This window comes from Oryctolagus cuniculus, chromosome X (genome assembly GCF_051225735.1).
Source record: "Oryctolagus cuniculus isolate XC-2025 breed Fujian yellow rabbit chromosome X, ASM5122573v1, whole genome shotgun sequence".
Classification (NCBI taxonomy): Eukaryota; Metazoa; Chordata; class Mammalia; order Lagomorpha; family Leporidae; genus Oryctolagus; species Oryctolagus cuniculus.
Window position 1 is genome coordinate 66,484,167 of NC_142888.1, and position 27,558 is coordinate 66,511,724.

Here is a 27,558-nt window from a genome sequence, read left to right on the forward strand (position 1 = left end):
TTCGTTGTTTCTTACTGCGGTATAGTACTCTAAAGAATACATATCCCATAATTTCTTTATCCAGTCTACCATTGATGGGCATTTAGGTTGGTTCCAGGTCTTGGCTATTGTGAATTGTGCTGCAATAAACATTAGGGTGCAGACCGCTTTTTTGTTTATCAATTTAAACTCCTTTGGGTAAATTCCAAGGAGTGGGATGGCTGGGTCGAACGGTAGGGTTATATTCAGGTTTCTGAGGAATCTCCAGACTGATTTCCATAGTGGCTTGACCAGTTTGCATTCCCACCAACAGTGGGTTAGTGTCCCTTTTTCCCCACATCCTCGCCAGCATCTGTTGTTGGTAGATTTCTGTATGTGAGCCATTCTAACCGGGGTGAGGTGAAACCTCATTGTGCTTTTGATTTGCATTTCCCTGATTGCTAGTGACCTTGAACATTTTTTCATGTGCCTGTTGGCCATTTGGATTTCCTCTTTTGAAAAATGTCTATTGAGGTCCTTGGCCCATCTCTTAAGTGGGTTGTTGGTTTTGTTTTTGTGGAGTTTCTTGATCTCTTTGTAGATTCTGGTTATTAACCCTTTATCTGTTGCATAGTTTGCAAATATTTTTTCCCATTCTGTCGGTTGTCTCTTCACTCTCCTGACTGTTTCTTTTGCAGTACAAAAACTTCTCAATTTGATGCAATCCCAATAGTTGATTTTGGCTTTGACTGTCTGTGCCTCCCGGGTCTTTTCCAGAAATTCTTTGCCTGTGCCAATATCTTGAAGGGTTTCTCCAATGTTCTCTAATAACTTAATGGTGTCAGGACGTAGATTTAGGTCTTTAATCCACGTTGAGTGGATTTTTGTGTAAGGTGTAAGGTAGGGGTACAAGTAACACTCTTATATATGACACCAGTGATCAACCTAGGCTCTTGACATGAGCTGCCTAGGCTATGGAAGCCTTTTGAATCCATAACATCAGTATTTAGACAAGGCCATGAGCAAAGTGGAAGTTCTCTCCTCCCTTCAGAGAAAAGTACATCCTCCTTTGATGGCCTCTTCTTTCTGCTGGGGTCCTTCATGTAGAACATGAGATCCTTCATGTAGAACATTTTTTGCCATGGTGTCTTGGATTTCCATGCCTGAAATGCTCTTGTGGGCCTTTCAGCTAGACCAGGAAGGCTTAAAGGCTGATTCTGAGGTCAGAGGGTTACCTGAAGCAGTTGTCATTCTATGAGTCTGCTGTGTGGACTGCTTCCCATGTTGGAACATTCTCTCCTTTTTCATTCTATTATTATTACCAGACACTTGTTCCTATTTATATGATCTCTTTAACAATCTTATCTATATGTTCATTTTAATACTTAATATGATCATGTTAACATTTCCATCTTAGTGGGATTTGGTGTTCCACAAGTTTTTAAACTGTACTCTTAGAAGTAAGTCCATAGGAATGTGTGCGGAACTGTACAGCTTTACAGTTACAAACTTCCTCCTCCCTGTCTTATTCCCATTCTTATTTTTTACTGTGGTCCATCCTCAATAGACTTCATACACATATGATTAGCTATGTTAAGTAAAGTGTTAAACAAATAGTATGAAGAAAAAAAATGAAAAAAAAAACAAAACTGTTACAACTATTCCTTGACAGTCAAGACAAGGGCAACTCAAGTCATCCCTTCTCAAAGTATCAATTTCACTTCTACAGATTTTAAGTGTTCTATTAGCTCTCACATATCAGGGAGAACATATAGTATTTGTCCTTTTGGGACTAGCTTACTTCACTAAGTTTGATGTTCTCTAGATTCATTGATTTTGTTCCAAATGACCATATTTCGTTTTTTACCTCCGTGTAGTATTCCATACTGTACATACCCCATAATTCCTTTATCCAGTCTTTAGTTGATGGGCATTTAGGTTGATTCCATGTCTTAGCTGTTGTGAATTGAGCTGTGATAAACATGAGGGTGCATATATCTTTTATTTACTGATATCATTTCCCTTTGGTAAATTCCATATGGTAGGTTTATATTCAGATTTCTGAGGTATCTGTATACTGTCTTCCATAGTAGCTTTACCAGTTTACATTCTCATCAACAGTGGATTAGGGTACCTTTTTCCCACATCCTCACTAGCATTTATTGTTTGTTGATTTCTGAATGAAAGCCATTCTGACTTGGATGAGGTGAAACCTCATTGTGGTTTTGATTTGTATTTCCCTGATGGCTAGTTATCCTGAACATTTTTTCATGTGTCTGTCGGCCATTTGAATTTCTTCTTTTGAAAAATGTCTACATCCTTTGTCCATCTCTTAACTGGATTGTTTGTTTTGTTGTTGTAGAGTTTCTTGACCTCTTTGTATTTTTGTTATTAATCCTTTATCAGTTGCATAGTTTGCAGATAATTTCTCCCATTCTATTGGTTGCCCCTTCACTTTTCTAAGTATTTCTTTTGCAGTACAGAAACTTCTCAATTTGATACAATCCCATTTGTTAATTTTGGCTTTGACTGCCTGTGCCTCTGCGGTCTTTTCCAAGAATTCTTTGTGCCGATTTCTTGTAGTGTTTCCCCAATGTTCCCTAATAAAATTTGATGGTATCTGGACATAGATTTAGGTCTTCAGTCCATTTTGAGTGGATTTTAGTGAAAGGTGTCCGGTAAGAGTCCTGCTTCATGCTTCTACATGAAATCCAGTTTTCCCAGTACCATTTGTTGAAGATACTGTCCTTGCTCCAGGGATTGGTTTTAGCTCCTTGGATGAATATACGTTGGTTGTAGATGCTTGGATTGATTTCTGGCATTTCTATTCTGTTCCATTGATCTATACCATCAGTTTTTGTACCAGTACCAGGCTGTTTTGGTTATTACTACCTTGTAGTATGTCTTGAAATCTGGTAGTGTGATGCCTCCAGCTTTGTTTTTGTTATATAAGATTGCTTTAGCTATTCATGGTCTCCTGTGTTTCCATATGAATTTCAACATCATTTTTTCTATATCTGAGAAGAATATCTTTGGTATTTTGATTGGTATTGCAAAGAATCTGTAAATTGCTTGTAGAAGAATGGACATTTGATAATATTGATTATTCCAATCCATGAACATGGAAAATTTTTTCTATTTTTTTGTATCTTCTATTTTTTTCTTTAATGTTTCATATTTCTCACCATAGAGATCTTTGCCATCCTTGGTTAAATATATTCCAAGATATTTTTTGTAGCTGTTATGAATGGGGTTGATCTTAGAAGTTCTTTCTCAGCTGTGGCATTGTCTGGGTATACAAAGGCTGTATGTTTTTGTGTATTGATTTTATATCATGCTTATTTACCAAACTCTTCTATGAGTTCCAATAGTCTCTTAGTGAAGTCTTTTGGATCCCCTATGTATAGAATCATGTCATCTGCAAATAGGGATAGTTTGACTTCCTCCTTCCCAATTTGTATCCCTAAGGTTTCTTTTTCTTGCCCAATGGCTCTGGCTAAAACTTCCAGGATATATTGAATATCAATGGTGAGAGTGGTTATCCTTGTCTTGTACCAGATCTCAGTGGGAATGCTTCCAAATTTTCCCCATTCAATGGGATGCTGGCCTTGTGTTTGTCACAAATTGCCTTGAATATGTTGAGAAATGTTCTTTTTATACCGAATTTGCTTAGGGTTTTCATCATGAAAGGGTGTTGTATTTTATCAAATGCTTTCTCTGTGTCTATTGAGATAATCACACGGTTTTTCTTCAGCAGTTTGTTAATGTCATGTATCACATTGATTGATTTGCAAATGTTGAACCATCCCTGCATATCAGGGATAAATCCCACTTGATCTGGGTGGATGATCTTTCTGATGTGTTGCTGAATTCAATTGACCAGAATTTTGTTGAGGGGTTTTGCATCTATGTTCATCAGGGATATTGGTCTGTAATTCTCTTTCTCTGTTGTATCTTTTTCAGGTTTAGGAATTAAGGAGATGCTGGCTTCATAGAAAGATTTGGGGAGGATTCCCTCCCTTTTAATTGTTTTGAAGAACTTGAGAAGAATTGGAATTAGTTCTTTAAATGTCTGGTAGAATTCAGCAGTGAAGCTATCCAGTCCTGGGCTTTTCTTTGTTGGGAGAGTCTTTACTACTGATTCAATTTCTGTCTTGGTTATGGGTTTGTTTAGCTTTTCTGTGTCTTTACTGCTCAATTTAGGTAGGTTGTATATTTCCAGAAATCTGTCCATTTCATCTAGGTTTCCCAGTTTGTTGGCATATAGCTCTTTGTAGAAATTTCTGATGATTCTTTTATTTCTGTGGTGTTTGTTGTTACATTTCCTTTTTCATCTCTAATTATATTGATTTCATCTCTAATTTTATTGATCTCTCCTTTTTTTGGTTAGTTGGGCCAATAGTGTGTCAATTTTGTTTAATTTTTTTTTAAAAAAACAGCTCTTTCTTTTGCTGATATATTGTATTTTTTATTCAGTTTTTTTAAATTCTTCTCTAATTATTTCTTTTCTCCTACTAGTTTTGGGTTTGATTTGCTGTTGTTTTTCTAGATCCTTGAGATGCATGATAGCTCATTTATTTGGTGCCTTTCCAATTTCTTGATGTAGGCACCAGTTGCTATAAACTTTCCTCTTAACACTGCTTTTGCAGTATCCCATAAGTTTTGATATATTGTGTTGTCTTCATTTGTTTCCAGAACTTTTTTTGATTTCTATTTTGATTTTTTTCCATGACCCACTGTTCATTCAAGAGCATGTTGTTCAGTCTCCATGTGTTTGCCTATACTCTAGAGATTCTCTAGTTGCTGATTTCCACCTTCATTGCATTGTGGTCCAAGATGATGCATGGTATAATTTTGAATTTTTTGAATTTGCTGAGACTTGATTTATGGCATAGAATGTGGTCTGTCCTGGAGAGAGTTCCATATACTGCTGAGAAGAATGTATATTCTGTAACTGTATGATGAAAAGTTTTTAGATATCTGTTAGGTCCATTTGGTTTATAGTGTCAATTAACGCTGCTTGCTAATTTCTATTTGGTTGATCTCTCCATTGCTCAAAGTGAGGTATCGAAGTCTCTCATTACTTTTGTATTGTAGTCTGTGTCTCTCTTTAGATCCCATAAAATTTCTTTTAAATAGCCAGTTGCCCTGTAATTAGGTGCATATATGCTTACATCTTCATGTTGAATTTACCCCTTAATCATTACTTAGTGCCCTTCTTTGTCTCTTTTAACAGTTTTTGTGTTAAAGTCTATTTTTTCTGATATTAGGATGGCCACACCAGCTCCTTTTTGTTTTCTGCTCACATGGAATATCTTTTTCCATCCTTTCACTTTTAGTCTGCGTGCATCTATGGTGGTGAGATGTGTTTCTTGTAGGCAGCAAAGAGATGGGTTTTGTTTTTTAATCCATTCAGCCAGTCTTTGTCTTTTAACTGGAGAGTTGAGGCCATTTACATTCATGGTGACTTGATAAGTAATGACTTTGCACTGCCATTTTTCCAAAAAATATTCCTATTTTTTACTTTGAATTTCCTTTGTACTTTTATTGGGAGATTTTCAGACTTCACCTTGTTTTGTAGTGATGACCATGTTTCTATGTGCAACACATCTTTAAGCATCTTTTGTAGGGCTGGACAGGTGGTGACAAGTTATTTCAATTTCTATTTGTTATGAAAGGTCTTTATTTCACTTTTATTCATAAATGAGAGCTTTGAAGGGTATAGTATTCTGGGTTGACAGATGTTTTCTCTTGAGACTTGGAATATATCTTGCCATTCTCTCCTAGTGTGTAGGGTTTCTGATGAGAAGTATGCCATGAGTCTTAATTGGAGATCCTCTGAAAGTAGTCTGGCATTTCTCTCATGCATATTTTAGAATCTTTTTCTTTATGTTTTACTGTGGAGAGTTTGATTACAATGTGTCATGGTGATGATATTTTCTGGTCATGTCTATTAAAGAGTTCTGTGTGCTCCCTGTACTTGGATGTCCCTTTCTTCCTCCAAATTGGGAAAAAATTTCTGTTATTATTTCACCAAAAAGGCCTGCTAATCCTTTCTCTTTCTACACCTTCAGGAACTCCTGTAACCCGTATGTTGGGTCATGTGATAGTATTCTATAGATTCCCAACAGTGTTTTCTAGTTTTCTAATTTCCTCTTCTTGTTTTTGGTCTGACTGTGCTTTGTCTTCTACATCAGATATTCTTTCTTCTGTTTCACCAATTCTGTTTTTAAGGCTTTCCACTGCATTTTTATATTTGTTCTATTGAATTTTTCATTTCATTTTGATTTCTTTTTAAGATCTCAGTTTCATGGTAGAAAGTTTCTTTCATGTCATGTACAGATTTCATTATTTCATGCATTTCCTTCTGATTACTTCTGTGTAATCTTATGATCCATTTTTTGAGTTCCATTTCTGGCATTTCTTCAGTCTCATCATCTTTACAATCTAGTATTGAAGTGTTCTTTTTGGGGGCATCATGTTGTCTTCCTTATTATTGTTTCTTGAATTGGTGCGTTTGTCATTTGGCATTTGTGGAGATACTCAATGGTTTCTTTTTTTTTTTTCCACTGTGGCAGCTTTTTTCTTTGTACTATGCCACTGTAGATAAGTGGAGTGTCCTCTTTCAGTGAATATCTACAGGTGAGTGGCAGGTGTGGCTAGTGAGCTCTGTTCAGTTCTCCAGGGTGAAGGGCATGTCTTAGGTGACATACCCAGGTTTGGTGTGGTAGATCTCCTTTTTTTTCAGAAGGGAGGTTTATTCTGCTCAGCTGAGCTCCTCTCCTCAAAGGTGACCAGTGCCTGAGTGCTAGCCCCAATGGGCATAATTTTTGTCTGTACTGCCCCAAGGACCACACAAAGGATCTGTGCAGTCCTCAGTGTAAGCTCAGATTCCCCAGCAATGTCCCCCTCACCAGGTAACCAGGGAGCCCTGAGCGTGTAGAGTCTTCCACAGTGACTGCCCAAAGTCCCAGCTACACTGTGAGTCCTCCCTCACAGCCTTAGTTTTTTTCTGCAGTACCAGCACAGAAGCCTCCCACAGTCATGAGCACCCAGCCGTCTGTTAGTTCTCTCCACCAGAGTCAGGAGTCTCCACTTGGCTGGTTTCTGGGTCCAGACACAAGCTGGCACAGCTGTTACATATGTCCAAAATGTTTCCCGCTCTATTGGCTCGTTACAGGATGCTACTGTAAGGTAATAGGGGAGAGAGAAACATGTCCCTTATATTTTTTATTCTCTAGTTTTTCAGCCCACGGGGCTCCAAACTGGGTTCCTTCTAGGCTTTTCCTGCAGCTTTGTCACCAGTGGCTTGGGCTGCTGCAGTCTGGTCTCGCCTTACTCTCCAACGCTGGTGCATAGGCTCTTAGCTAATGAGGTCCAGAGTTGTAAAGTGTCCATGCCCTCCATGTAGGTCTACTGTGTCCCTCTAATTTGTGTAGAGTTTCCTCTGCCATTTTCTCCCTAACTCTTCCCTGAGACTGCACTCTCCACATTTTGTTAAAGATTTATTTATTTTTATTTGAAAGAATTATGAAGAGAGAGAGAGAGAGAAGTCTTCCATCCGATGGTTCACTCCCCAACTGTCTACAGCAGCCGGAACTGCGCCGATCAGGAGTCAGGAGCCAGGAGCTTCTTCCAGGTCTCCCTTGCGGGTGCAGGGGCCCAAGGACTTGGGTCATCCTCTACTGTTTTCCCAGGCCATAGCAGAGAGCTGGATTGGAAGTGGAGCAGCCATGTCTCAAACCAGCACCCATATGGGATGCCGGCGCTTCAGGCCAGGGTGTTAACCCACTGTGCCACAGCGCCGGCCCCATCCACATTTTTAAAACTATATTCTAGACTATAGCAATAAGCTCCCTCCCTATTCCACCATCTTGGAAGCTCTCCTGAAATATACTTTGATGAGTCAGTATAGAGGGATTTGTTCTTTTGGCTGGGTCATTATATTTTTTAAAAAAGCAACTGTAGTATGGTATAATTGATACATAATCAAATGCATATATTTAAAATATAAAATTTAAAGTCTGACATGCATACACACAGGAAATCATCACAAAAATCAAAATAATGGGTATATCCATCATCCTTAAATATTTCCTCATGCTCATTTGTATTCCTTCCTTTCTTCCATCTTTGATTCTTAAAATTCCATCCCTCTTATTCCCTAGCAACAATAGTATAGCCCCACTGCAAGTTTATATTTTCTAGAAATATTTATAAATGGAATAATAAATCTATACTCTTGTTTTTGTTTCTTTCATATATCATAATTATTTTGAGATTCACCATGTTACTGGAGTATATCAATAGTCTATTCCTTTTTTTTTTCCTGACAGGCAGAGTGGACAGTGAGAGAGAGAGACAGAGAGAAAGGTCTTCCTTTGCCGTTGTTTCACCCTCCAATGGCCGCCGTGGCTAGTGCACTGCGGCTGGCGCACCGCGCTGATCCGATGGCAGGAGCCAGGTACTTATCCTGGTCTCCCATGGGGTGCGGGGCCCAAGCACTTGGGCCATCCTCCACTGCACTCCCTGGCCACAGCAGAGAGCTGGCCTGGAAGAGGGGCAACCGGGACAGAATCCGGCGCCCTGACCGGGACTAGAACCCGGTGTGCCAGCGCCACAAGGCGGAGGATTAGCCTAGTGAGCCGCGGCGCCGTCCCAATAGTCTATTCCTTTTTTTAAAAAGTTCTTTCTTTATCATTCACATGTTACTTGTTTTGAATAGGACAAGTCTGTATTTTTTTACTTAAGATTTATTTGCTTGAAAGACAGAATTAGAGAGTGAGCAAGATCTTCCATCTACTGGTTCATTCCTCAAATGACTGCAATAGCTAAAACTTGGCTGATCTAAAGCCAGGAGCTTCATCTGGGTCTCCTATGTGGGTGTGGGGTCCCCAAGCACTTGGGGCATCTGCTGCTGCTTTTCCAGGCACATGAGCCAGGAGCTGGATCTGAAGTGGAGCAGCTAGGTCTCCAGCTAGCACCCATATGGGATGCCAGCACCACAGAAGGGGGCATCTTTACTTGCTATGCTAACAGCACCAGCCCCAGTCTGTTCCTTTTTATGAAATTAGTCCTTTTTATGGATACTCCACAGTTCATTCATTTATATGCAGATGGACATTTTGAGATTGCATATTGTTTTATGATATTGCCAGTAAAGCTATTATGAATGTCTGTGTATAAGTGTTTGTGTCAGTACTTAGAAGCAGAATGATTGGATCATATGAGTATTTTCAATTGTGTAAGAAACAATCACATTCATATCAATAGTGTTTGAGAGTTTGGGTTCTTCCGTATCTGCCAACAGTAGATATGGTCATTCTATTTTAATTTTTTAAAGGTTATTTATTTTTATTTATCTGAAAGGTAGAGAGAGAGAGAGATCTTCCACCTGCTGGTTCACTCCGTGAATGCTGTGACAACAAGGGCTGAGCCTGGCTGAAGTCAAGAGTCTGGAATTTCTCTCCCATGTGGGTGCCAGGGACCCAAGCACTTGAGGCATCACCTGCTGCCTGCCAGGATGTACATTAGCAGGAAACTAGATTTGAAAACAGATCCAGGACTCAAACCCTGGCACTCCAATGTGGGGAATGCAGGCATCCTAATAGACATTTTAACTGCCGCACCAAATGCCCACTCTTGCTTTAATTTTAGCTTTTTAAAAATGTCTGTAATTATGGCCGGCGCCACGGCTCAATAGGCTAATCCTCCACCTAGCAGCGCCAGCACACCGGGTTCTAGTCCCGGTCGGGGCACCGGATTCTGTCCCGGTTGCCCCTCTTCCAGGCCAGCTCTCTGCTGTGGCCCGGGAAGGCAGTGGAGGATGGCCCAAGTGCTTGGGCCCTGCACCTCACGGGAGACCAGGAGAAGCACCTGGCTCCTGGCTTCAGATCAGTGCGGTGCGCTGGCCGTAGCGCGCCAGCCGTGGTGGCCATTAGAGGGTGAACCAATGGCAAAAGGAAGACCTTTCTCTGTCTCTCTCTCTCACCATCCACTCTGCCTGTCAAAAAAAAAAAATGTCTGTAATTTGGGCCCACGCTGTGGGGTAATGGGCTATGCCTCTGCCTGCAGTATTGGCATCCCATATGGGCACTGGTTCGTGTCCCCACTGCTTCTCTTCTGATCAAGCTCTCTGCTATGGCCTGGGAAAACAGTAGAGGATGGCCTGAGTGCTTGTGCCCCTGCACCCACGTGGGACACCCTGGCTCTCGGCTGCGGATTGGCCCAACACCAGCCGACTGTTGCAGCTATTTGGGGAGTGAACCAGCTGATGGAAGACCTTTCTCTCTGTAACTCTGCTTCTCAAATAAGTAAATAAAATCTTAAAAAAGTATAATGATATTTCATAGTGGTTTTAATTTGTATTTCCCTAGTTATTAATGTTCATCATTTTCCACATGCCTATTTGCCATCATTTCTCTTTTATATTCCTCATTTTTATGTTTTTGTTATTATTTGCTTATTATTGAGTTTTGAGAGTTTCTAAAATATTTTGGATTTAGGCCTTATGACAGGCAGATCTATGCTTTGCAAATGTTTTCTGTCAGTCTGTGGATAGCCCTTTAAAAGGGCAGAGGTTTCTAATTCGATGAAGAACAACATTTCATAATTTTTCCTCTATTGTGGTTTTGATGTTATAGTAAGAAATTTTTTCTTACCCAAGATTTCAAACATTTTCTTGTATATTTTCTTTTAGAAGTTTTATAGTTTGGAGTTTTACCTTTAGGTCTGTGATACATTTTGATTTAATATTTGCATATGTTACAAAGTATAGGCAAAGCTCATTTTTCCATGTGGATATCCAGTTGTTCCAGTACCACTTGTTGAAAATACTGTTTTTTCCACTGAATTGCATCTGTACCTTTATGAAAAATCAGCCATCCAAATTATGCATGGTTCTTTTTCTGTTCTCTCTTTCTGTTTCATTGACCTTTTTTGTCTATCTTTACATCATTACCACATTGTCCTCATTAGTGGTGATTTATAATTAAGTTTTGAAATTAGGTACAGTAGTCTCCTCCTATCTGTAGTCTGAAAATATTAAATGGAAAATTTCACAAATAAATAATTCATAAGTTTTAAATTGTACATTGTTCAGAGTATTATGATATCTCATCATCTTATATTGTAGGCTTTGATTGTATATCACATCATCATCACAAGAAAAAGAAAGATTAGTGTTTCGCCATAAGATATTTTGAGCCAACATTGTGGCCCAGCAGGTTAAGCCACTATTTGCAACACTGGCATCCCATAGCAGAGAGCTGGTTCTAGTCCTAGCTACTCTGCTACTGCTCAGCTCCCTGCTAATATGCTTGCAAAAACAGTGGAAGATGGAGCAAGTATTTGGGCCCCTCCCACCCACATGAGAGACCTGAATGGAGTTTTAGGCTCCTAGTTTCTGCCTGATTCAGCCCTGGCTGTTGTGACCAAATGGGGAGTGAACCAGTGGATGGAAGATATCTATGTCTCTCCCTCCTTCATTCTGCCTTTCCAATAAATCATAAATAAATCTTTAAAATTATTTTGGAGAGAGACTACATTCACATAATTGTATTGTACTCTACTGTTATAATTTTTCTGTTTTATTATTAGTTGCTAGTCTTTCCAAAATTATTTTTTAAATATTTATTTATTTATTTGAATGAGTGACAGAGAGAGAGGGAGAGGCAGACAGATCTTGCATCCACTGGCTCACTCCCCAAATGGCCACAATGGCCACAATGGCCAGGGCTGGGCCAAGTTGAAGCCAGGAGCCAGGGATCTCCATCTTTGTCTGCACATGGGAGGCAGGGCCCCAAGTACTTGGGCCACCTTCTGCTTTCCCATGCATGTTAGCAGGGAGCTGGATCAGAAGTGGAGCAGCCAGGACTCAAACCAGAACTCTGAAAGGGGAAGCCCTTGCTATGCCATCATATTCCCTGTTGTGCATAATTTATAAATTAAGCTTTATCATAGGTATGTATGTATAAGAAAAAATATAGTGTAACTATGTATTGTTTAGCATTGTCTACAGTTTTCAGCCATCCACTGGGGGTCTTGAAATATATCCCTTGTGGATAATGGGGATTATTATACTGTTAGTCTTCCAGCTGTTTACTTTTTTCCCAGAAATGTTTTACTTATACTTCAAACTTATATTCAAACTTCATGCATTTCATAAATACAAATTTAGGAACATTATGCTTCTTCCCACCCTCCCTCTCCTATTCCCATTCTTTCTTTTTCCTAAGACCTATTTTCAGTTAACTTTATATACATAAGATTAACCGTATAGTAAGTACAGAGTTCAGAAAATCATGTTAAAAAAATGTTCCTCAACAGCCAAGATAAAGGCTGTTTAAAAAGTCTTTTTTTCAGTTCCTTTTTTTTAGCATAAAATATTTAATTCATATTATTTGTTTAAAAGGCAGAGTGACAGGGAGAGAGGGTGATCATCCATCAGCTGGTTCACTCCTTTAAAGGCCATAGCTAAGCTGGGCTAGGTTGAAACCAGGAGCCAGCAACTCTATTTGGTTTTCCACTTGGGTGGCAAGAACTCAAGTACATGAGCTAGCACCTACTGCTTCCCAGGTGCATTAGCAGGAAGCTAGATTGCAAGAGAAGTAGCTGGAAGTAGAACTGGCACTACAGTATAGGATTTTGGGCATTGCAAGTAGCCACTTAACCCACTGTACCACAATGCCAGCCCCAGAGGATTTTTGCTTGTTTGTTTGGCTTTTATTTTTTTCTATAGTAGTTCCTTTGTATTTCCATATGAATTTCAGAATCAACTTCTCAATTTCCACTGAAGAAAAGAAAGCCTACTAGGATTTTTGAATGAAATGCTGTTGGAACTATTGTCACATTTTAACAGGACTGAGATTACTGTCCAATTGTTTAGATATTTAATTTTTTCAATAATGTTTTGTAGTTTTCAGTATACAAGTCTTGAATATCTTTTGTATATTTTCTCCAAGTATTCTCTATTTTAATATTAACAATAGATAGCATTGTCACTATATTTTCTTTTCTATTCTTTGTTTCCAGTATGTAAAAATATAATTATTTTGTTTTTTAAAAAAATATTTATTTATTTATTTATTTGAAAGTCAGAGTTACACAGAGAGAGAAGGAGAGGCAGAGAGGCAGAGAGAGAGAGGTCTTCCATCCACTGGTTCACTCTCCAATGGGCCGCAATGGCCAGAGCTGCACCTATCTGAAGCCAGGAGCCAGGAGCTGCCTCCGGGTCTCCCATGCAGGTGCAGGGGCCCAAGCACTTGGGCTCTCTTGTTCTGCTTTCCCAGGCCACAGCAGACAGCTGGGTCGGAAGTAGAGCAGCCAGGTTTCGAACCAGCGCCCATATGGGATGCCGGCACCGCAAGCGGCAGCTTTACCTGATAAGCCACAGCGCTGGCCCCAAAATATAATTATTTTGGATATTGGTTTTGTGTAGTACAATTTTGTTAAACTCATTAATTAATTCTAGTAAGTTTTTATAGATTCTATTAGTTTTTCAACATAGATATCATTAGTGATAGTTATAATTCATTCTTTCTTATATGGATGTCTTTTCTTTTTATTAAGATTTATTTTTATTTATTTTGAAGGCAGAATGACAGGGAGAGACACAGAAAGACATCTATCCATGGTTTACTCCCTCAAATAGTTGCAGTGGCTAAAGCTGGGCCAGGCCAAAGCCAGGAGCCTGAAACTCCATCCCAGTCTCCCACATGGGTGACCAGTGCCCAAGCACTTTGACCTTCCTCCATTGCTTTCCCAGGTGCATTAGCTGGAGGTTGGATGGGCAATGGAACAGCCAGGACTCGAACTATTACTCTGATATGGGATGCTTGTGTCCCAGGCAGTGACTGAGTGTGCTACACCACAACGCCTGGCTTATATTTCTTTATTTGAGTGTCTAGAACTTCCACTATTGTGTTATAGAAGTGAACAAGCAGATTTTATTGTTTTGTTGCTAATCTTGAGTAAGAATCATTATTCTGCTTTAAGGATAATATTAGCTGTAGGTTTTACGTAGATACTTTTAAGTAGATGAAGATTCATTCTGTTGCTAGTTTGATGAAAATTTTTAAGACAAATTGATACTGAATTTTGTCAAAGGCTTTATCTTTGTATTGAAGTAATCACATGGATTTTTTTTCTTTGGATTATATTGATACATACTGGAATCAGATTAGTTTTCAAATGTTAAAGCAATTTTATGTGTTCAGGATAAATGCAACTTGATCATGATAGATTATATGTTATTAAAATTTTCCATCTATGTACAAAGGGGATATTGATCTGTTGTTTCTATTCTTATAATGTCTTTGTTTGGTTTTGGAACCATAGTAATACTGACTTCATTAAATGAATTGGGAAATATTCCTTCCTCTTTAAATTTCTGGAAGAGTTATTTATAATTAGTTACTCATTTTACATGTTTATTAAAATTTAGCAATAAAGCCATTTATAACTGGATTTTTATTTGTTAGAGATTTTTAACCATAAATTAAATTTGTTGAATAGGTATGTGGCTGTTTAGGTTATCTGTTTCTTAAATGAGCATTGACATTGTATATAAGTTTGTCCTCTTGATTTATTATTCCATTTACCATTATAAAATTACCTTCTTTGTATCTGGTAACATTGACTTTTGTTTTTGAAAGATATGTTTATTCAACATAAAATTCTAGGTTGACATTTTTTCTTTCAATACTTTAAAGTCTTGAAAGCTCGAAAGTCTTTTCACTTTTTTTCCCCCTACAAGGAGTCTGCTGTTATTTTTCTCTTTGTTTCACTATGTGTAACATATCTCTTTACTCCTGTGGCTGCTTTTATCAATTTCTCTGCATCTTGGATTTTGATAATTTGGTTTTGATGTGAGTTTATATAATTTCCTCTTTTTTTCTACTTGGGCATCATTGAACTTCTTGAATTGGTTGGCTTCTGATTTTCATCAAATATGGAAATTTGGAAGGGCATTATTTCTTCAGTCTTTTTTCTCCCCCTCTTTCCTTTGAAATTCCAATTGTATTTATAGTTTAGGTGATTTGAAGTTGTCCGAGAGCTCACTGTTACTGTGCTCTTCTGCTTGTTTGTTTTATACTTTGTGTTATTTTGTGTAGTGTCTATTGCTGGATTTTCACCAGTATTTTTTTTCTGACAAATTTACACATTTATCTCACATTATAGTTTTTAATCTCTAAAAGTTTGATTTGAATCTTTTTATAACGTCTCTGTCTTACTTTTAAAATTTGGAATAGAATTTTAAAACAGTTTTAATGCCTTGGTCTGCTAATTCTTTTTGTTTAAGACTATTTATTTGAAAAGCAGAATTACAGAGAGAGAAGGAGAGACACACAGAAAAAGAGAGATCTTCCATCTGCTGGTTCACTCCCCAAATTGCCGCAATGACTAGGGCTGGGCCAAGCCAAAGCAAGGAGCCAGGGACTTCATCCTGGTTTCCCACATGGGTGACAGAAGCCCAGATATTTGGGCCATCTTTCACTGCTTTCCCAGGTGCATTTTAGATCAGAAGTGGAGCAGCCAGGACTCGAACCTGTACTCATTTGGGATGCTGGAATTGCAGATGGCAGCTTAACATGCTGCCCCAAAATGCTGTGCCCCCCCTTTTCTGTTAATTCTAACATTTGTCAGTTCTGGATCAGTTTTGATTATGTTTTTCTCCTCATTATATTTTCCTGTCTTTTGTATGCCTGCTATTTTATATAATTTTATTTTTAACATCCTATAAATATTTTATTGATATGTAATAATTGTACAAATTTATAGTGTCCAGTGTGATATTTTAAGACATTTATACAATGTGTGCTGATCAAGTCTTGATAATTAGTATTCCCACCTTCATGTGGAGTGTTTGAGTGTCTTTTAGTTCTTCATAAAATGTGTAATAGGTTATTATGAACTGTATTCACACCACTATGCTGTGAAATGCTAAGACTTATTCCTTCCATCTAAATGTGTTTTGTGTTTTGGTACCCGTTGTCTAGCCTCCCTGTATCCTGCATCCCCTTTCCAACCTCTAGTAGTCACTATTTTACATTCAGATCCACTTGTTTTTTTCTTTTCTTTTCTTTTTTTTTTTTTTTGCTTCCACATGTGAGAGAAAACATGCGTTGTCTTACTGTTCTGTAAATTTGCTGCAAAAAAAAAAAAAATAGGCAGTATTCTCAACCTTGCATAAGTACTTTTTTTCCTGGTAGCATCTTGATTCATTGTTTTTGTAAAGCATGCAAATAAATTATGTCTAAACAAGAGGCAAAGGCATTTTTTAAGACTCTTATCTAAAAGAGCATAAAAATGAATTTTCTCTAAATATGAACCTCTAATCATGAGAAAAATAAAGAAAAATTTTAAATGACATATAATTATATAGATTTATGGGTCCCACTTGTATAAGTTATGATTTCCCTCCAATCTTTTCAGGTAGTTTTCAAGGCCTTCAATTGTTTCCTCAAACATGCTTATGAGTAATCCAATGAACGCTTGAAAAAGACCCTCTTCATCTCTAATTCGGTTTTTCTCTGATCCTGTTATTTCTCTTGTACTCAGTCCTCTTACTTTCTCAGGCTTATTCTCCTCTGATTCTGAGTTGTTTCTTAACTTAAATCTGCAGGCTGTTCCTGGATTTTCTTTATTTGCATAGCAGTGTATAAACTCTCTCAAGGTGGAAAGCTCACCTGATTTGTTTACCATTGCTGATCTGAAAGCTTTTGTGTCATATGTTTTATATTTTTTTGAGGGATGTTTCAAGTGGTTGGGTAAATCCTGACCCTGCTATTTCATCTTGGCCAGAAGTCCAAGGGGACTGTGGAAATTTTATCATTTTTGTGATTACTTGCTTAAGTCTGTTTTATTGAAATAATTCATTGTTAGCTTATTTCTGGTATCAGTTTTCCACTTATTTCTGCATGTGTTCTTTTCCCAGTATACTTTATGAAAAAACAATTTTATTTATTAAAGCAATAGTTTTTCAATTTATTTCAGCTTTAAGCAAATGCATTAGAAAATTTATTTTAATAATATGTGGGAAATACTGGTTTCCCAGTTTCCACTTAGATGACTATATTTTCATATTAAGATTGGTAAATGGTGTAAACTTTAATTCAATGCAAGATTGTGTTGTATGGGATTTACCACATAAATTTACTACCTAATTTTTAAAAAAAATTTTCAGTTTTATTTTCATATGAGTTTAACTTAAACTTTGAGGTACAGTGTAACAGAGGCTTAACTTACTTATTATCAATAAGTATTTATTAAATGTCTACTGTTTACCAGGAATGCTCTTAGGTGCTGGAAACACAGTAATTGAAGATTAGGCTCTTCATTTAAAGATCTTAGTGGGGTAAGACTGCGGATTTAAAAGGGCATTTTAAGAATGTGGTCAGTGCAGTCACAGAGGTAGGAAGAGTGAGAGGTGCCATACCTAGGCATAGGTATCAAGGAAGGCTTATTGAAGGCAGTTACATCTAAGCAGGGGCCTCCCAACTGTGCTTTACCATTGGCTACCAAGAAGGACACTTAGAACAGATATTTTTATCTATTTTGAATAGGTCATACTTCCTGTTGATCCTTGGCAGGGACCATAATAGGAATATCTATTTGATTTCTTTTAGAAGTAAAAGGTGACTTTGATGGAAGGAATTCCATTACTGGAGGCCAGAAATTTACCACTAGTTTTGGGGGGCAGGTATTTATCTCTCATCTGTAGAAAGGAAATTTTTGGAGTATGGGAAGTAGGTTACTTGGCTAGGTCATCATATTCATGCTAAGGATTGTGTAAAGACTGAAGGGATAGGTTAGTGAAGAGTCGAGAAGGGTACTGAAAGCAAGAGGAGGAACTTAAACTTCGTTAGTTCTAATATTTATTGAGAATACATTGTAGGCTAGCAAGGGGGAGACAAAAGCTTACAACTAACTTAACAGTAGTGCCTTAAGGTACTGCTACAGTAAAACTATTTTCAGAATATCTTAACACAGAAAAAGAACACCCAGGTGTACCTGTGGAAATCAGAGAAGATTGGTCCAGCCATGTGCCTGGGATTAGGATTGTAGCTCAGGCAGAGTGAGTGGCTGGTGGACCTTTAGTGCTTTCTTGGCTGGAGTAACCCATAGGGCTGGTACCAGGGCCCAGACCACCACTAGGAGAGTAGGTTGGCTTTTTCTACTGGGGCAGCTACCACAAATGCAGAGCTTACCCTTAACCTTGATCTTCCAAGTGTAAGGTCAGAAACAAACCCATCTGTTTGCCATTCTCAGGACTTACTTGGAGAACACTTTCTCCTTAGTTTTGGAAGTAGCCCCCTCATTATTTACGAGGTTAGTCTGAATCCTAACTACTGCTGCCTTCGAGTTTCTGAATTTTCTCAAACAAAAGGGGAAAAAAAAGCTCTTGTTCCTTTGCCAAGCAAAGGCTAACTTACAGGGATTGGCAGCCTGATCTGGGAAGCACTTGGAAGCAATTCAGAATTTTCCCAGTGTTTTTTGATTGGCTGCCCTATTTATTTAAATAGTTTCAAGCTATCACCTTAATCTTCAGAATCTGGTATTACTACTTAAGAGTACTTAGTTTTCACTGCTTCTGCTATTGATGAGAAGTTCACTAATGTTAATTTTGTTTCTATATTAGAAAATGTTTTTACAGAGTGCTTACTTTCCTTTCTCTAAATGATGTTTGGTAGAAATAGTTTATTTAAAAGTATTACATAATTTAACATGTTTAAAACTGTTTCACTATAACAACTTTATTTTTACTGAATTAGATGTAAAATAAACATTCAGAGATTAAAAGCTTATGATGTTCTGATCACTACTATGCAAGCAGCCAGTTGCTGATTTAGACTTTATGTTACTGCTTTCTATAATATGTTGCACAGTAAGTTCACAGTTTTTGAGTGGATTTATAACACGAGGCTCTCTGCTATTTATGTTTGAATACACATACCCTTATACCTTGGGACCCAGGTTACCAGCAGTTCAATAGCTCCTTTTTTTCATGACCATTTAGCACATTCCAGGATAACTCCTGCCACTTTGCATTTTCCCCCTTCCTCACTAACCACATTCCAGGTCCACAGATTTGGCATCCTCTGAATTCAAAATAATAAATAAGGATTTACTGTATATTCAACAATCTATTTCAGAATGCTTTTAAAAGTTAACTCTGCAGAGTATAAGTTGTTTTTCCCAAGTATAGGTCAAATATTACAGATTTAAAAGCTAGTAATCCGTTGATAGTTTTGAAAAATGTATATGGAATGACATATATATATATTATATATATATGCTTTTTTAAATTTAGGATTTGCTTTCCCATATGCTTCATGTGGACCCTCATCAACGGTACACTACTGAGCAAATATTAAAGCACTCATGGATAACTCACAGTGATCAGTTGCGGAATGATCAGCCAAAGAGAAGTGATGCATCACATGCTGTTAAGGTAAAACAAATATACTTTTTTAAAAAAGATTTTGAGAGTTAGAGTTACAGACAGTGAGAGGCAGAGACAGAGAGAGAGGTCTTCCATCCGTTGGTTTGTTACCCAGATGGCCACAATGGCTGGAGCTATGCCAATCCGAAGCCAGGACCAGGAGCTTCTTCCAGGTCTCCCATGTGGGTACAGGGGCCCAAGGAATTGGGTCATTTTCTACTGCTTTCCCAGGCCGTAGCAGAGAGCTGGACTGGAAGAGGGGCATCCGGGACTAGAACTGGCGTCCATATGGGATGCTGGTGCCACAGGTGGAGGATTAACCTACTGCGCCATGGCGCCAGCCCCAACAAACATACTTTAATGTGCCTTCTAAATACTTGATAAATAATAAAGCCATTGGATGCCATTCACTGATGACACAGGTAATTCCTTAAAGTATCTTCATTTTTTTAAAGCTAGATTGTTTGATTTTGGTTTATTTAAATAACAACCATGTACTATCCTTCTTAACTTTTCTTTACTACTGCCTATCTGATGATAAAATGTAAATTTCTTAATTGTAATTGCCTTGATTTTGAAAGAGGCTAGGAGTGGACTAAATACAAATTTTATATGAAAACAAAAGAATATCTGTTAGTTCCTAAATTACAACCATTTGTAACAGTCACTGTATTCCTAAACATTGAGCCTAGAGTTTATATATTAGTGTTTTAAGAGTTTTTTTCTGTGAAGCATAGCTGTTGAAATGAAAAGTGCAGAAGTAATCAGGTACTAATTCATCAAGGGAACACTGATGCATATATCAAGTATACTCAATTATATTTCTGAGGATAAATTTTGTTCTACTTAAATGTCTCATGATGTAATGTGGAAATTTTTTCTTTTTTTACTTCTAAAGATTATTACTCAATTTGTAATGACTTGTCATTATTTTAGGGAGCAGTGGTTGCCACATTTTCTGCCCTGACTCACAAGACCTTTCAACCAGTTCTTGAGCCTGTTGCTGCTTCAAGCTTAGCTCAGAGACGGAGCATGAAAAAGCGAACATCAACTGGCCTGTAAGATTGGTAGTGTTCCTCGGCCAAAACTGATTGAAGAGAAAATTAATTGTGTGGCTTTTTGCCTAATCTTATATCAAAGGCATTGTTTTCTGCTACATTACTTGAATATTTTAAAAATCCCCTGTTAGGAGGAGTGAGATTTTAAAAAATATATATACAGGTCCACAATATTCATACTGTGTTATTTTACAGTAGTGTTCAAATATTTATTTAAATCTACAGTTGGTGTCCAAAAAGTCCTAACAACTTCTCTACTAAACTACTAAAATTAGTAGTTAGCACACTAACTACTAAAATTCCTTTCAAATAAAGTTACTGTAATAATTTTTCTGTTTTCATAAAATCATGGTTTGGGGAATCATTACCAACCATCACGATACATATATAATAGTATAATGCCAAGCAATGTCAGTATTTTTTAATATCAGATTCTGAAGGATAGCCTTTTTTAAAAAAAGAAAAACAAATTTAAAATTATTATCGAAGCTTGTTATTGTGTACAACCAAAGGATTCCATTCATTTGATTTTGTGAAGTTACTAAATGTAGACATAGTAGTTTGGTGGTAGAACAGAATACAGTTGTGATAATATATGAATTTCTGATATGGTTGGTGCCAACATTTTTACAGAAGAATCAAATCATGGATAATATGTGCAGAAAGACCTGTATATTATCCATAAATGGCCTCATCTAGAAATAAAGATTTCCATAATGCTTTTGTACATTTTACATCTAATGGAATTGTAGTACAAGTAAAGAATTTTTTAGCCAATATTATATTGGTGTTGTAATCTTCTAAATAGGTCATAGCTAAGCCTTTGAAAATGAATTACATGGTGTTGACACTGTCTTGGTGTTACGTAAACTGACTTTCAAGTTAACCAATTGGATTTAATCATCATTTGTCCCCCTTTATAAATGAGCTACACTGTTGTTTTTCTGACTTCCATGTGTTTTGAACTACAGTGTAGTATATTAATCTACCTTGAATCCTATGGTAATATAGTTGGAATTTTACTGTAGTGGACTTGTGTGCTTAGCACACATGATATAATGTAATGTATTTCATTAAACTTTAGACAATGCTACATAATAGTTATACTTCAAGAAGATAAAATGCCGTTTTAAATAGGAAGTAATATTACTGATCTACATAAAATTTGAACACATTTAAAAATCATATTTATTTTAAAAGATCTGGCCAAACTGGTCTTATTATTAAATTTATGATTCAGAACCACTATGTAGTATGTATTGATTTTCTAAATGATGAAAGAATTGTTTTGTGTTGTTGAACAAAATGCCATTACTACTACTACTACTACTGACAGAAAGAATTCATGAATGTAAACTGGAGGATATCACAGTTTTGTTTAGTGAATATAAATGAACTACTTGTGAGTGCTAGGTGTACTGTTTGCTGTGTATTTTATTTTGTTTAGTTCAGAGAGAGAGTTGATTACTGAGTATACAATTTAGGCTAGGAGACTTGTAACTTTGGTATTTAATAAAAGAAGCTATACATATTCTCTTTTTAATGTAAGTGATCTATATACATGCACAGAAGATCTGTTTCCTGGGTGCGATGTATAAAAGTATGTATTCTTATTTTGAGGTGTCATTTTGAAATAATTGAAATACATTAAAGAACATCTAATTCCACATGGAAGCATTACTAAAAATATATTGGTATCATATTTTATAACGTTTAGTTCTGATTTGCCGTTTCTTTCCTCATTTTGCTTTATTACTGTAAGCACTTGCATGTAACAATTTATGTGCATATATTCTGAATTATTTTCTTCTTGTCACCTAGTTTATGCTATTAGGCTTTCTTTCTGTCAGATTTGAAACATCATATTCAGAGGTGTGATTTTTTGGTGTTGAATTTTTCAGGACAGAGATACTATTTCAGGACAGAGATACTATCTCTATGTTTGCTTTTCTATTGATAAAATTCGGGGAAGTGAAAATAGAAAATGAAAAAAAAATCATAAAGAAATAAACCTTCAGGCTTTCCATAATCAATGGTTTTAAAAAGCAGGTGATCTTAGTTAATTTTCAATTAGCTTGCTCAGAAGGGTCATGTCATCTATCCCTACTTGAAGGGGATACTATAAGAATGAAACAATGAAAAGCATGATTCTTCATCACTTACTGAGGGTTAACATTATGTAAAAGACACAAGTATGCTAGTGGATGTGCCCAATAGTTGTGAGTTTTCTGCTGAAAAATTCAAGCTTGCTAACTTAACAACAGTAGTAGGAGGAAACCTTTTTGTAAGGGAAAGCTTTAAACTATACCCTCATTTTGTAGAAGGAGCCCAGATAAGGATGCCTAGTCATTTCCATTTTGGCTGAAACTCTGCAGCCACAAATGCAGATTTGAATGGGGCATTTTTTGATGGAATTTCTATAGCTTAATCAGTAAAAGCCAACCCTTTTCTATAGGACTTCAGGATACTGTGGTTTCTCATGGATTTGCAAACAATTATTTTGCATTGTTTTTCTTTCTAGCTCATAGTTACTGGTAGTATTTAAAGATAGCACAATTTGAGGGTTTTTATTGTTGTTCTAGACGGGAGAGTATGTCAAACTAATTTTTTATCAAAGGGAAAACACCATGTTTGTTCAGATAGACTAACAATCTATTCTCCTAAAGCACATAGTACCATGAATAAATTCAGGAAACAATTTGTAAAAAAATGAGAATGCAGTGCTGGTGACAGTAATTTTGTGGGGAAAAAATTACTTCAGCCCTTTCATGAAGATTAAGCTTAAGCCTATTTTGCTAGATCCAGTAATGCCTAAATATTGCTTTTTTTGTAATTTATTGCCATTGATAATTAAGCATAGTAAAACATTTTTGAATGCACCTCTGGTTAGCTTGAAAGGATTCCATATGTTCAGGTATTCCACAAACTGAAGAACAGATGCTTGATGTTTGTAAGTTCTCTCCATTGAATAAATGTTAAAATAGTAGTATCAACAGAACTTATTCATACACGTTGAATAGTATTTTCTTGACAGTAAGAGGCCCTTCATATATGAAGAAGGAAAATAACTACTTACCTTGGCCCCAAGACCCTCTGCAAAACTTAAGCTTTAAAGTAAGCAAAGTTTGCCTTTGGCATTCTCCACATTCGCTTTCTCCTGATCTTCAAGCCCCCGAATGCTCTCCTACTTGAGCACTCCTTCATTATGGGTTGCCATGTACTATAGAAGAACTCTGTGCTCCAAAAGGACCACTCTCTCTTCCATTTGCCCAAACCAGGAAAGCTATCTCATTAAATTAATTCACATTTTCTGTTAGTGGCTGGTGGCTAATTAGTACTTTTCAAGAAAGATACCCATTAATCAAACAAGTTTCTGGTTGCTGGAGTTGCAGGCAATCTAACCAGATGAGAATAATTTTAATTTCAGTTATTATCAGGGAAGATTTTGGGGGCAAAGAACTTACATAGTATGTCCCAGGGTCAGATTATCTAATGGCTTCTTCCTTTTTTTGCATATTTCCTTCCTTTCTACCTATTATTTTACATTTTCTCTTAAAAATATCTAAGCTTTTTAATCACAATGACCTCTTGTGGCACCATGATGTGGAAGAAGGCAGGGATGGCAGTCATTTCTGTGTATGTTGTTTAGCCCATATTTGTCTATATTCTTATTTCTCTGAGTACATGACCTATTGCGAGTTTTGTCCCTCCCCCATTCCTATTATATTGATAAACAAAAGCACAGAACGGTTGAATGAAAACTATCCCTAGTCTTAAGTTTCTGGATTCTTTGTTTAGATTTGAGGACCTAGAGATTATATTTATCACAATGTTATTCATCAGCAAGAATGCAAGCAGGCCATTTTAAGAGTATCTTGACCAAGGGCAGTTAAAATTTGCAATAATATTTTATATTTCAAAGCCTATTCAGGTGTTTTTTGTGTGTATCACAAGATCAGTGATTGCTGGAATTAGCAGAATAAATCAGTAATGTGCTGCCTTCCTATACAGGAGCGTAGTGGCATTGCTAGTGACTTTTCAAAACATACATTATACTCATGAATGCATGGTTTCTGGCTTTTAGTCTTACAGTATAGTGAAGTTCATCATATAATTTGAATGAAATGATAATGCTTAATCACTTAAAATTCAATTTGGTTGCTAATTCATGGGGGAATTATATTTGAAGTGTTAGTACTAAATTATAGACCTACATTTCTTTGAAATCTGAAAAAAAAACATAGAGGAAAAGTGCTTTTGGAATATAGAAATTCAATCCAGTCATATTAACCAATTATATGCCTTTCAATTATTAACTAGCAAGAAATTTTTAGCTTAGTGCTTGCAAATAAATACATATGTAATTGGCAACTTAGGTTTTTTTTCTGTATTCATATTTCTGAGCCCCAAAAAATAGAGCTTCTTTGGATGACCGTTTTGCTTTCCTTCTAGTTGTCTTCTTATGGAATCTAATTTATTCTTCAAAAGGTCGTTTTTTAAGCATCTAACTTTGGCAGGTTTGTAACATATACAGTAGTTTCTTAATTTTCATAATATGAGTGATTACATTATTTGCTTTTTTCTTTTAACTGAAATTACTCAGGTCACATTTGATTTATTTTTTAAAATTTATCTCTCTGACATTGATACCACTTACAGCAAAGAAACTGTTTTTTAGTATAGTAAAATTACTTTAAAAACAAAAAAGCAGTGTAGTAAGAAACAGCCATTTTTAGGGTTATACATAAAATCTTAACTAAATGTCCAAATGCCAGCATGATTTGGAAATGAAAATTTATTTTGCATTAAATTCCTTAAACAAAAAAAGGTCGAATGTGGTTTTTCTGTGTTTTTGTTGTTGTTGCTGTTAAACGGGAAATAATGTTGGTTGTAAGTTACATAGGCTTTATTCAGAGAAAGCATAGTTTGCTATAGCTACATTAAAAGTTTGCCACCACTTCTCAAGCATTTTTGAATTTCTAAGCTTGTTTTCCAATATAGAAATACCATAGTTACTGGGATTTCATTGCACTTCTCAAGACAGAAAAGGCATTAATTAGAAGGCATGTGTACGTTTTATTTATATATACTTAAAACCTTAAAAAATACGATTGAAGAAATGGTCCCCAGTGTTCAGATAACTGTCTTTTATTTTTCAGACTATGTTATGGAATTTATACCATCATTTATTTATAAATATTTTCTCTAAAGCACTGTTCTTTTGACATTAAAGTTTTCATTCTTTGTACTGCACTTTTCATCATGTAAGACCAAATCTAGTAGTGCATTTTACAATGTTTTTTTCCCTCACAGTGCTGCTAAAGACATGGCTATCATTTTGAATTTAAAACATGCCAAAGATGACATAGAAATTATATTTATTTTTGTTCTTGTTAAAAACTCTGTGAGCAACAATTATCAAGATACCATGTTAAATTACTGGCATTCTCTGAGTACTAAATAAAAAGGCTGCAACTTTCTAACATTTTACATTTGACCATGCTTGATCATTTATGGATATAAGACTCTGTCTGCTTTCGTTAAACATGTAGAGCTAATTGCAGAATTCACTGGAAGTCATACACATTTTTTAAAAAAGTTTTATTTATTTGAAAGGCAGAATGATAGAAAAGGAGAAACAGAAAGAGATCTTCCATCCCATCCACTGGTTCACTCCCCAAATGACCCCAAGTCCAGGGGTGCACCAGGCAAGAAGCCTGGAACTCCATCTGAGTCTCCCATGTGGATGGCAGGGGCCAAGTGCTTGGGCCAGTATCTTCTGCTTTCTCATGTGCCTTAGCAGATCTGAAGCTGAGCCGGTGGGATGGTAAACTGCCAGCAGCACTCCAATATGGGATGCCAGGCTGCAGGCAGAGCTTAACCTGCTGTGCCACAATGCTGGCCCTGTAATACACATTATTCAGGAGCCAATTGTAGCAAGTGTTTAAGAATATCACTTGTTTATGAATATGCCTTGATATATCCTGAACTGTAATATTTTCTCCACTTTCAGGTTACTTTTCTAAGGTTCTTATAAGGTAAGAGAGTTCAAGATAATGAGCATGAAGACTTGGAATATTCTAGGACTTATCAGGAAAATGCATTTGTCTGCAGTGAGGACAAATTAAAATTTTATTTTCTGAGTACTGGCAAAATTCTTTTAACTTTGGAAACAAGTTGAATAACAGAAATTTAGCTAAAACTGTCACACATATGTAGACCGTGCTAATTTTTAACACGTTTACATACAGACATGGAATCTTGATTTCAGTGCCAGCTTTGTGGCATAGCAGGTAAAGCTGCTGCCTATGAAGCTAGCATCCCATATAGGTGCTGTTTTGAGTCCCAGCTGCTCCACTTCTCATCCAGCTCTCTGCTAATGTCCCTGGGAAAGCTGTGAAAGATGGCCCAAGTTCTTGGACCCCTGTACTCACATAAGAGACCTGGAAGAAGCTCTTGGCTCCTCGCTTCAGCCTGGTCCAGCCCAGGCTGTTGTGGCCGTTTGGGGAGTGAACCAACAGATGGAAGATCTATCTCCTGTGTCTGTGAACTCTGCCTTCCAAATAAATAAATAAATATTTAAAAAATGAAACTTGGTTTCATATGTGGTTCAGAAATGCATTTGGAGCCTGGTGACCAAAATCTCCACGTAACCTTTTATGTTTTCCTCAACTTTCTAAAGGTGAACAGGACAGACCCCAGGCCAACTTTGGGAAGTCTACAAAAGTTGCTTCCCACCTGACCACCTCTTTTGCTTCTTTCATGCCGCCTCTCTCCCAACCCCTTACTAAAATATCTAATTATCATTTATACTTCTTCAATGAGGACAAATTATACTTGAATATATAAATATAAATTTTACATAGAATTTATACTCGAAGACATGCATTCCCATGAAAGTATTACTCCATTCTGTCATTTTCTGTTAAGCATTACCTATCAAGATCTGGGATGTACTTTCTGGTCTGTTGGGCCCTGGAATGATTTAGCTCTATGAAGCTACACATGATTTACTCTTCTTGTGTTGACAAGGAACATAGGGTGAAGAATAGAAGAAGCAGACCATCATTTGTTTATTCCGTGATTCCTCCAGTGTCC

The 27,558-nt window shown here is 36.8% G+C and overlaps 1 protein-coding gene across 2 annotated transcripts in view; it reads left to right on the top strand.

Moving 5' to 3' along the window:
* Positions 1–25,947, top strand: part of RPS6KA6 (ribosomal protein S6 kinase A6) — a 145,279-nt gene extending 119,332 nt beyond the window's left edge. For both annotated transcript variants that reach the window (XM_070066736.2, XM_070066735.2), the window contains exons 21-22: positions 19,271–19,411; positions 20,339–25,947. In XM_070066736.2, coding sequence (XP_069922837.1) covers positions 19,271–19,411; positions 20,339–20,464 — 267 coding nt within the window. In that variant the 3' untranslated portion in view covers positions 20,465–25,947. The remainder of the gene's footprint in view (positions 1–19,270; positions 19,412–20,338) is intronic.
* Positions 25,948–27,558: the final 1,611 nt, after the last annotated feature.